Genomic DNA, 11514 nt, shown 5'->3' on the forward strand with positions numbered 1-11514 from the left:
CCAGGGGCCGGCGCCGGCCCCGGCTCAGCTCCCGTCAGGGTCAGAGCAGGGCAGAGGGCTGCACACGCAGGACTCAGGTCGGTAAAAGGGAAAGGATGGCGCAGAGGGGAATGGGAGCGCTCGGCGCGGTGTTCGCATGCCGGCGGGGCTGTCCTGTTTATCCAGTTCCAGCATTACCCACAGCTGAAACTGCACGGGGAACGCACAGGGAAGCTGGGCTTAAGTGCTCTACGAGGTGTTTCTTTTACACCAGGGCAGCCGCAGAGGCCGGGTAAGCCTGCCGAGCAGCTGCCAAACTCTCGTGAAGAGACCAGTTTTCCCCCAGGAGTGTCAAACACATGGAAGAGCACGTAGAAGCCTCGAGATGTCTCACAAAGCATTTCCCCACCCCCCCCTCACAAAGCTTTTCCCCCCCCCCCCCCAGCACTTGCTTACCCAGGTGCTGATCTCTAGCAAGGCTAAGCACCTGCGGCTGAAACTTCTGTGTTACACCTTCTACCTCACGTTCAAAGTGAAAAGCTGTGGCAGAGAGCACCGGTTACACAGCAGCTGACAGCCCCACGCGTCTCGCAATTCATCCAGACCTTTCCATCGAGCCATAGCACAAAGGGGTAAAAATTAGCATTACGGCATACCAGACCTCCCCCAAGCCCCTACCTCTTAGCAAGCTGCTTTTCCCTCCACACATGGTCACAGAGGAGGAAGAGATCTAAGGGGACACAGAAATTCTTTTAATCAAGTTGTATATGGAATTTTTCAGTTATGCCTATTGTTTCTTATTCCCATAGGCCGGTGCTGTTTGTATTGCCAGCTGCCACACAGCTAATTTGTCAGCAATATTTGAGAAGAGCTAACCAGATATTCTGGTGGGAAGGGACTCCAGCAGCCTCAGTTTGTCTTGATGTATGCAAATATTCTTCTCAACTTTTATCTAAATTTCCTACAGTCACTCACCAGCCAGCTGCACAGGACACCTTTCATTTATGATGGCCTGTAACATGCACATGAGCATGTAACTACGGACAAGAAGTGACTGTAGGCAGATGCAGAGAAACATGGATACATTACTCCCAGTACCAACACCCCTCCTTCTGCCACCCACTATCCCCCACCTTTTCAACTACCAGATCCACTCAGACTACAAAGGCAGCAATCTTTATTCTGATACATTAAAATTCTCACACTTAAAATACCCCCAAAACAAAAAGTTTAAAAGTTTGAGGCTTCCAATTATAAGCTCCTGATAAAAATAAAGAGGGCAAATGACAAGTCACAAGCAAGACGATGTTCGAATTCCCAGGCAGAAAATACTCTCTTCTCACCTTCCTTTGGCCTCTAACCTTCAATTCTTTTTAACAACTGTGGTCTCCTGGGCCACTCCATACTGTAGGCCTAGAGTCCAGGCACCAGAGAGATTGTGCAAGCCAGAGGGGAAGTCCTGAAAAATGTTCACTGGAACGAGTTGCAGCTCATATATATGTGGGTGGCTCGACTCTCATCCAACCCTCAATTAGGTGACACTGCTTTGCACACAAATGTAGCTTCCTCTAACAACAGGGCTCTTCTCACCCTTCAGGGACAGAATGGAAACATGGAAATCAGGCCATGTGTAACCTCTCTCAGTGGCTGGCAGTTTCATGAGATGGTGTGAGCGGTTTTCACAGGCCACCACGCCCTCCTCTCCCAAACATGCACTCCTGCTGCTCAACTCATACTGGCTCTGAGCTCATCAGACTGCTCCACAAACTAAGATGAACTTAACCCACCTAACAAGGGGAAAAATAGTTGGGGGAACCATTTTCTACCACATGTGAGTTGGACCAGAAATAGGGACGCAGTCACACAACCAGAGAGGAAGCAAGCCCTCCTTCTCAACAGCAGTAACCCACTGTGTGATCTCAGTTGCTCATGAAATCTCAGTTTAGGCCGGAATTTACTGAACTTGCTGAGGCTCCCTACATCAAACAGGCACCTGTAGTTAACGCTTCAAACCTTACAGCACCAGGCTTTATTTGCCTTATGGTGAAACTGGCATTTTACTTCTCAAGAGGGATTTGACAGAAAACAGCTCAAAGAGCAAGTGATCAAACTGAAAAAAGAAATTTAAGGCATTACTGATACATTCATCTCAATTCCTGACAAGCTGCACGGCACACTGCTGGGAGTAAGCATAAAGCTGGCAGGTTTTATGTTCAGAGAGTAAGAAGTAATGCCACACTGCAGTTAAGAGCCTCTGAAACAAAAACAGATCAAAAAAGCAGAGCTGGCTGCAAAAAACGCCAAAACAAACTTCATCTGCTCTGCTTCCTTACTCATTCCCACTGAGCCAGATGTCACAACCTCCACAGTCAAGAATATCTGCACATCTCCACTCCCCAGCTATATTCCCAATGGAAGTGTTATCCAGAGTGCCACAGCAGTACTATAGACCTTGGACTCTCTGAAAATAGCCCCCGATTTGCGACTACAAGCCCCACAGTTACTCAACTAGTAAGGTGTACTTAGACTGTGATTCTCTGAGTACTCTGATTAGTGGCCTCAAGAGAAATGGAAGGAAAATAAAGGTAGGAATTTATTGCAAGGTGAAATCATAAAAGGCAGAAAGAGGAACTCTGCCATACTGCAACTATGAACTTGAAATGTCAGGTGGGGATGGGGATTACAGCCAGAGGGTTCAAATCAATTGTTGCTCTTACAGTATCTAGCCAAAGGCAAGTTACAATACTTGCCATTTCACAAGTATCACAGTTAAACTGTTTGAAAAGAGAAATGGGAAATTAAGATAGAGAATTTCTTTCTTCTACCAGATGGGTAGGAAACAGATACAAAAAAATCACTGCCAGCCTTTTAAAATAAGACCATAGAAAATTTAAGTCTTGGAGGTCATCCTAGTAGTGTTAATAACACCAGCTCAAGGACGGTTCCAAATTATGGGCCTACACCAGAATTAGAAATAAAAGGGGGAAACATCCAACCATTCTTCCAGGTACCCACACTGGTGCTTCCTGCCCCACAATGGGAGGCAGCATTCCAGGCAGGCTTGACATCCATAATGTCCACATGCCCATCCAAGCCTTTCTGGTGAGCAGATGGTTTATGAACTCCGAAGGAAACATTCTCAGTCACTTTCAAACTTGACGGAATTGACTTGGGTCGATATAGTGCCCCCACGGTAGCTGCCTCGTTTTTTCTTTGTCTTCTCATGGCGGAAAGATTTGCCTTTAGTGAATTTCAGGACGTTGTTAGCCTTCTCACCCCAGTCACCAGCTGCTCCTTTCTGTGAGGGATGAAGGGGGAGAGGAAAAAGACATTCAGGTCAGTACCCAGGAGAGTGTAATGCTTTGCATTTCATCCAACTCAGCAAACAAGACTGGAGCCAACACCACCCTCCCCTTCACCTCCTGCCAGGGCTCACACGCTTCCTAACAGCACCTCCTGGTGGGAAAACGTCCCCACTCAGAACACTGCCCATGAGCACACCGAAGCTGCTCTGCCCACATCTGTTTGCAGAGGCCAAGTGTTACCACAGGGCACTACCCAGCCCTACCTTTGCTTCAAATGAGTTATCAGCAACACGGGCATCCACTTCAATCTCTTCTTCCCTTACACGGCGGAACGGCGAGGCTGGCTATTAAAGAGAAAGAAAATTAAATACAGTCAGTGAGCACACATGCATGATACTGCCTTAGTGACAACCTCCTTCCTCCCTTGTCCTGCACAAAGGGCACCCTCTTGCATCACCTCAATCTTTTAAGTGTTTCTCAAATTCATAATTCATAGTTCTCCCCCTTCTTCAGATCAGGCAGCTCAGGGCTGCTCCCTGCGCAAACATATCCAATTAACCTCTGCCAGAATAAAATGATGCACATATGTGCACTCCCTAGGGTTCTCCAGCCAAGGTTTCAGTGCTTGAGAAAAAAAAAGCAAAAATGCCCAATCCTGTGGGCCCAAACTTCCCTCCAAACCCCAGACAAGTTTACTTGCTCGGGAGGCAGAGACACCTCTCCCACTAGTCACTACGCTCACTCACCCGTTTCACCTTGGGAACCGTGTGCGGTGTTTTGGCTTTGATTTTTGCCTTTTTACTCTGTGGTGTCTCCAGCTCCTGAGCATCTTCCCTCTTCTGTTTCTTTCCGATTGTACCTGTTAGATGTACAGCAGTGAAATTTCAAAGGGAGTCAGAAAAGGTAACGGTATCTCTCCCCCAGAAGGCAAACCCAGAGTTGACACAGGTGTGAGAATCAGTCCCTGCGTTACCTCACCCGGAAAAGAGACACTAAAAGCCATTTTGGGTCAGCAAGGATTTTGACATCCTATCCTAATGGATAAAGGTACTTTTGTGGAATGGAGTACCTGTATATTAATGATTTAGTGCACTTGAGAGTTCTGCTGGCTAAAATTTGCCAGTTCTTGGGAGTCACACGGTGTGCATGTGCACACATCATTAGTGCACTCAGAGCTGTTTTCCTCCTGGAGGGGTAAAGGTTGAGACTGTGAATTGGGCCATCATCTACGGTGTCCCACTCAACACTGGGTTCTCCAGCAGTCTGCCTTGCTGTCACTAACAATCATGTGCCTGTGCAGATGGCAACTGGCAACAGCTGTACAGAAGTGTACTTCATGTTACCACAAACTCCACTGCCAAGAGATATGCAATACAGACAAAGAGGATCACATCAAATTAAAAACTAGCCCTTCCTTCTCAGTAGTGGACCAGATGGCACAATCTAACAGCACACAGAGAATAGACTGAACTTTGTTCAGGAAAGGCTCCCCTTCATGCTTAGCTTGGTAGTATTGCCTGGCAGACCCACTTCCCAGACTGAAGAAAATACCTCCATTGACTTTTCCAGTTTCTTCTTCAGAGCTGCTTTCGCTGCTGTTACTGTGGCCACCAGCTGGCTTAGGCTTCAGGCTGTTCGCTGCTGATGTGGATGCTTTAGCTTTTTCTGTGGAGGCAGCAGTCTTCGAATTGTTCTGTGCCCCTTTCCCTGCTTTTTTGGGCTTCTCATCCTCTTCACTGGAACTATCTGATGAGCTGCTACTACTACTAGAAGCAGCTGCCTTCTTCCCCACCACGGCTTTTGCTGCTCCTGGAGATTTGGTGGCTGGTTTCACTGCTGGCTTCTTTTCCTCCTCACTGCTTGAGCTATCAGAGTCAGAAGTGTCTGCTTTGGAAGCTGGAGTAGAAGGTTTGGACGCTGGCTTACCCACTTTGGTAGCTAATTTAGCTGGTGTGCCTTTCTTCTTCTTCTTCTCATCCTCAGAACTGCTGGAGCTGCTATCTGAATCAGAGCTACTCTGTGCTTTTTTTGTGGCAGCTTGTGACTTCTTTGTCACAGGGGTTACTGCTTTAGTTGTGGGCTTCACAGGGGCCTTCTTGTCAGAGCTATCAGAATCTAGAATGGAAAGGAGAAGAATAATCAAGGCTAAGCCTCACTCCTTCAACATCAAGCTAACAGATTCAATGTCGATTCAGGCAACTAATGAAGTGCACTGTCACAGTTCCGCAACGGGTATTCCTGTCCAAATGCACCCTCATACACTGCCCAGAAACACAGAGGTCTGAAACAGCACAACGTGCATATGGAAATTCTCCTTTTCCTTCTACCCCAATACCTGAGCTGTCTGAGGAGGAACTGGAGTCTTTCTTTGCTTTTCCAGGCTTGACAGCTACTGTTGCTGGTTTTGAAGTACTCTTTACCACAGGTTGTTTAGCTGGGAGCTTACTCCCTACCTTCTTCTTGTCATCTTCAGAGCTAGAATCTAAACAAAACAAAACGCACAAAGGTATGTTCTTTAACTTAAGCTTCTGGTGCATTTTATTTTAGTATAATGACATGTATATAACTCAGGGGGAAGCGAAAATCAAAACTGGTTGCAGCCCAAGGCTGAGCCACTAGGTAACTCAATAAGCAGCACTGAATGAACACCTGAATGGTTATCTTTCCATGTATCTCCTTTGTTGGGAGAAAGTGGAAATAAGCAGCTCAAGTTCTTCACTAATACATGCACGAGGAAGCAGGTACTTGGAGAATAAGAAGAGGTATAGAATAGGGTATAGGATAAGAGACTGGAGAAAGTACAGCTACCACCGAGAACAAATTCGGGAAGAAGAAACGTTAAGAAAAGAAGCTATCTGATAAAAATCAAAGAACAGGTAAGAAATTAGGAAATAAAACTGAAGAGGTAGGACAAGTGAAGCAGCAACAGCAAAGCTGTTTTAGCTTTCCATTTTGTTAGCTTTCCATTTTGTTTTAGTTTTCCATTCCCTGTATTTGATGTTTGGCAGAAGTCTGAGTATGGCCTGAAGACTCCTATGTACAAATATGCCTTTGTATTGTGTGTCACAGTAATCTGCAATGCTGAGCCTGATGTATTCCAACATTTTCTGAACACTTTAACAGTAATCAAAACGTTGTCCATTTGTGAAAAACCAGGCAAGAAAACCAGAATACACATAACTTTGGCCACTTGTTGAAGGGTCACACAGTCTAGTGCTATCTGTCTGCAGAAATAGACAGGCAGCTGCTGCCCACAGTCCCTGCTGTGGCAGCAGAGAAGTTGAGATATACAAAGAGGGCAAATGTAGCACACAAGAAACTTACAAAGGAAATGCAGCATTGCAAATCTTAAACCTGCTCAACAGGAGATACAAAGTGCACTGTCCCCATTTCCAGAGTGACATTAGGAGAAAGCATCTTTTAAGTCTATTCAGAACTTGGTACAGCAATAAGTTGGTTTGTTGTTTTTTTTCTAGAAATATTCCCAAACACAATGGAGTAACATATCTTTAACAAGTGTAACTGTCAACCTTCCTAAAAAAACACAATACACATGAAGCTCCACATCATGCAACTTGCAGATCTTTCTAGACTTGTCAGTGGCATTATTGGTGTCTCACGGCCAGACTCCACTCTGCATAGCAGATTGTCATTTTTCAGTTTCACCTCGTTACATACAGACTGTGAAGCTTTTGAGCTCATATGCTAAGGAGCTTAGCAGATACGCCACTATACAGCAATCTGGCCAATAAAAGCTTTACCACAAAAAAAAAAAAGCTTTATTTCTTCAATTACCTGAGTCACTGTCAGAACTGGATTCAGCCTTCTTGGATTCAGCGTTCTTGGTAGTCACAGCTTTGTTTTGGGGACCAGGGATTGTTTTAGCTACTACTGCTTTACCTGCAAAAGCAAGTTTAAAATTAACACGCCACATCCACACCAAACATTTGTTTGAAGACCCAAACCCTTCCAGATGCGAAAAAGCTCGTTTTTCAGCGCACAAGCTGTTCAGCCAGCCTATCAGCAGCCAAGCAAGGGCCTGGCTTATTCCTGCTAAACTAAATCCTGATGGCTTTTCAAACCAACATGTGCAAAGTAATCCAACCTACACACAGTTTAGACCCACAGGTTGTACACAGTGTTGTTTGGGACGCCTTCAAATTACTCATATGCTTCCAGAAGAGCAAAGAGCAACAGAGACAAACATCAAATGGCTTTCTCATAGAAACAAAAACATTGCAAAAACATTGTCCACACCACACATAACTTCCTCTGCAGCCTCCTCACAACATACCTGCTCCTCCTTTTGATGGCACCTGCTCAGTGTCATCACTACTGTCTGAAGTGTCACTGCTCTCAGTCTTTTTTGCAGGAGCCTTAGCAAGGCCCTTCTTTGTTTGAGTAGCTTGAGGAGGTGGTACAGCACTGTACTGACCTATGAAGAGAAACACAGCATTCAGATGCCTGCACAATAACGCAAACAGCATATTTGCTGCAGTTCAAATAAAGCATTTCTGCTACTCGTTTCCATTTACTCTCCTTCCATAGCAAAAATATCAGTTTATAATTTGAAAGGTTACACCCACTGCACTGCTCCCTCCTCTTTCTACTGTGAATTTAACTCTCTTCTTGGGGTTCAGCTGACTCAACCACCTCTGCAGAAGTTCTCTGTGCTTTTAGAAAAATGGGAGCTTATGCTGTCAAATTTGTTCAGCAAAAAACCAAATACAAGACATCAATCTTTTTCATTTACTACCCCCTCAAATCGTCTAGCTAAGAGAATCGGACTGAGTCTCGATGTCTGATCCTCCACTCAGATCAGCTCTCTAGGGGAATCCTAAAAGCACTGCACTATACTGAACAGAGGCCTGTTTAGTCCATCAGTTGGACTGCAACTGAACAGCCCTGAATACTTCACAAAAAAGAAATAAATTAGAAAAGCTTAAAATTGCCTCAGTTACAGATTAACCACTGGCAAATTACTCCCCAAATCCTTACAGATAGGAAACCTGCAAGAAAAACGTACTTAAAGGCTACCCAAGTAGAAGATAACCAGCAAACGAAGCTGAGTCTGTCACAATCTCTCTCCCCATCCTTTGCTGAGGAAGCAGCCAAATTGCAAGCTTAGCCCCAACACCACACAGGAAAGGAGCTGCTGTATTTCTGGTTCACGATACCACTGCCAGCACCACTGAAACCCGTGTGCAGCAAGAGTTGCCAATGCCCTGCACATGCATCTCCTGGGACAAGCGAGACTGACAGAAAGCATCCTCCCACATGGCAGCACTGGTGGGTAGTACTTACCAGACTTCGGCTTCTGTTTTGCAGGCGGCTTTCCATCGTCCGAGCTGTCAGATGAGTCCTCACTACTGGAACTTTCCTTGGCACCTTTTTTTAACCCTGGACATGCTTGAGCGGCTGCAGGTTTCGGCAGAGGTTTCTTGGGAACAGTCTTATCACAAGGAGGAAAGAAATACACATCAAAAAAAGAAGTTACCGAAATCTTGTGTGGACAGCAGGATGTGGGTCTTGTTTAAATTCTATGTCTCACTTAAAGGAAATTTTAAGGACAAAGAGAGAAAGATTAACAAAGATTCTCAAATGCAAATTTTAGGAAGCACGTGAGCATCGTGATCTTTCTGGTCAGTGTTGTTCTCTGCAACATGAATCCCTAATGAGAAACTCCTGTGACTAAGGGACACAGAACTGATCGAAATGGTAACAACTGCCACTTAATTAAACACAACTATGACCACTTTTGTGTTGCAGAAAGCATTTTTAAACACTCCCTGGTGGAAGACTCAAGGTTACAGATAGCTAAGCACAAAGTCATGCAGAAGTGAACATATAATGGAGACTACGTGTTGCCTGATCCAGTTGACAGGGGTCCCTGCCCATGACAGGGAGGTTGGATTAAATGATCTCTAAGGTCCCTTCCAGCCTAGGCCATTCTATGATGATGATAATGATTATCACATGACAAGGTATGTTCCTGTAAAAGGAAGGAGCAGAGGAAGCAGTAAGGAGGTATGGGGGAAGAAGGTGAGCACACAGAGAGGTGCTAGAACATATAATTCCACTGTATAAAGGAGGAGGAGGTCTAAGAGCCATGAAAGCTGTGCTCAGCCCCTGTGTAGCTGTGCCTTTTACACATTTCAGTCCCTGCAGGATGGAGATACACTCAGTCTTACTAGACCTCTACAGCATTTGTGAAGTTTTCATGGTCTAATTTACCTTCTTCGGCACAGCCTTCTCCTCATCAGAATCTTCACTACTGCTGCTACTGCTTGCTGCTTTTCCATTGACCACTTTGGTGGCTGCCTGGGCAGTTTTACTTCCTTTTGAGATAAGTAAAAGAGACATTAGAACCAACAGAGCAGATAAAGGTAGTACAGCAAAACCATTGTTTTATCCTACTGCAAGCTTAGAAAACCGTCCATCAGAAGTTCCAGGACTAAAGGCTAAGTAAGATTTTTCCTTGCTCTTTTAGGGGAAGACACTGGCAAAAGCACAACTTAAGCAGTTGAGGTCACTGATTACAGCTACTTATACACTTGGCACCAAACATTTTATTTGCAATCAGTTCTACACCTCTTTGGTGTCAGCAGCAATGTGAACTGGAGCACAAATGGCAGTGATAGCAAATTTTCAGACTGATTATTAATACATATGCCTCTGCATGCAGGTACAGTCCCTATCAACTCATCCCCGGCTTTTTTGGTTTTGTGCTTTCATTCATGATACACAGTAAGAGGTACCTGATTTAGGTGTTGCTAGTTTAGGTGGATGTTTCTTTGGTGCTTCTTCATCTGAGCTGCTCGACTCAGAGCTGGAACTCTTAGCTTTCTTCTGAGGCTGGATTTTGGTTCCAGCTGGCTTCACTGCAGGTTTTGCACCTTTCTAAACAAAAGGATCGAGAAGTCATTAGCCCTTGTAGCCATGAAAAAAGGCTAATAAGGGGATGTGTACAGAGAGTATAAACAGCTGTCTTTAGACACACCACTGTGCCTAATGATTATAGCCTTAAACGCCTAGATAACAATTTTGCTCTGGGAAACTCTCCAGCTGGTCATGGGAGATTTCCTCTGCACCTCAGTCTCCAGTTCTGCCACCTCAAAATGGGGCAGCTCTGGGGCTGGCACTGTTCTGCCCCTTCTCCAGATCACATTAGTTTGAAGAATGAAAATACTGACTAGGCAACTCTAGTTGCTCTCCTCTGATGTACATTGACATAATTCTTCCTCACCTCTACTTCTCAAGACCATGACTGCAGCAAGAAAAAGCAAAGAGAAGAGTCTTTTTTATATAGAGACACGTATGTGGAAAAAGATCAAATTTATTTTAGCAATTCTAAATAAATCTCTGGGGAAAAAAACCAAACAGCTCTAGAAGTCTTAGGATAAACACAAGGAGAAAATGTGGCTATAAAGCAAAGCAAGTGTTGAACACGAAATTAATTTTTTACAGTATCAGTCCAAATGGCACACTACAGAAATGTCCTTTTACATTATACCTGCAGCAGTCTGTGCACGTCATAGTTCAGGAAAAGTGAGTCCAATTTCAGAGAAAATTCTGCTCATCAAACTTGCCATTACCCATCACTGCTAAACATGCATTAAACAGGCTGGAAATAAAAGCTGACCTTTGCTGGCTTCTCCTCCTCTGAGTCTGAATCATCACTGGAGTCCTCGCTGCTGCTCTCTGCCTTCTTGGCTGGAGGAACTGCTTTTGCCTTGGGCACAGCTGCTGCTTTAGCTGCAAATAAGGGCCAGCAGACATTGATAAGTTAATTCACAACCTTCATACACCTATATCCTGAAATAGTGTGTATCAGGGCAAAACAATACACTAACGTCATTAAACAATGACTGAAATTCACAGCACTGACTCGGAGCAGGGTATGTCAGAAGACTCAAAAAGGATAAAACCAGTTCTGGATTTTATTTTTGTCATGCATACATTTCAGTGCAGACTTCTATCACCAAAAAGGACACCCCACAAGAAAAGCACCCCCACAAACTGAGATAACACTGAGTGGGTCTGCACACCTTCCAGCTTACAAAAACCCACCAAACAAGCACAGGCTTCTAAAGAGAACCACTGCAATGCTGTGTTAAGGTTCCACACATATTGTTTAATATGTTTTAGCAAAATCTACTCCTTGCTGGTTACTGACTGCTTTTTAATAACACAGAGCAAAAGAATTTTGCCTCAAGTTATATTTGCAACC

At 44.6% G+C, this 11514-nt stretch overlaps 1 protein-coding gene across 1 annotated transcript; it reads right to left on the reverse strand.

Annotated features, from left to right (window-relative positions):
• Positions 1-3118: 3118 nt before the first annotated feature.
• NOLC1 (nucleolar and coiled-body phosphoprotein 1) lies at positions 3119-11039 on the reverse strand (the record flags this gene model as incomplete). Its single annotated transcript, XM_009871882.1, has 11 exons — positions 3119-3277; positions 3548-3624; positions 4027-4143; positions 4836-5399; positions 5620-5766; positions 7080-7184; positions 7579-7719; positions 8589-8736; positions 9519-9622; positions 10043-10184; positions 10927-11039. Coding segments are annotated over 11 exons (1817 nt in total), but the record flags the coding sequence as incomplete, so codon positions are not given.
• Between the last annotated feature and the right edge of the window lie 475 nt (positions 11040-11514).

The sequence above is a fragment of the Apaloderma vittatum genome, unplaced genomic scaffold (genome assembly GCF_000703405.1).
Source record: "Apaloderma vittatum isolate BGI_N311 unplaced genomic scaffold, ASM70340v1 scaffold32286, whole genome shotgun sequence".
In the NCBI taxonomy this organism is placed as follows: Eukaryota; Metazoa; Chordata; class Aves; order Trogoniformes; family Trogonidae; genus Apaloderma; species Apaloderma vittatum.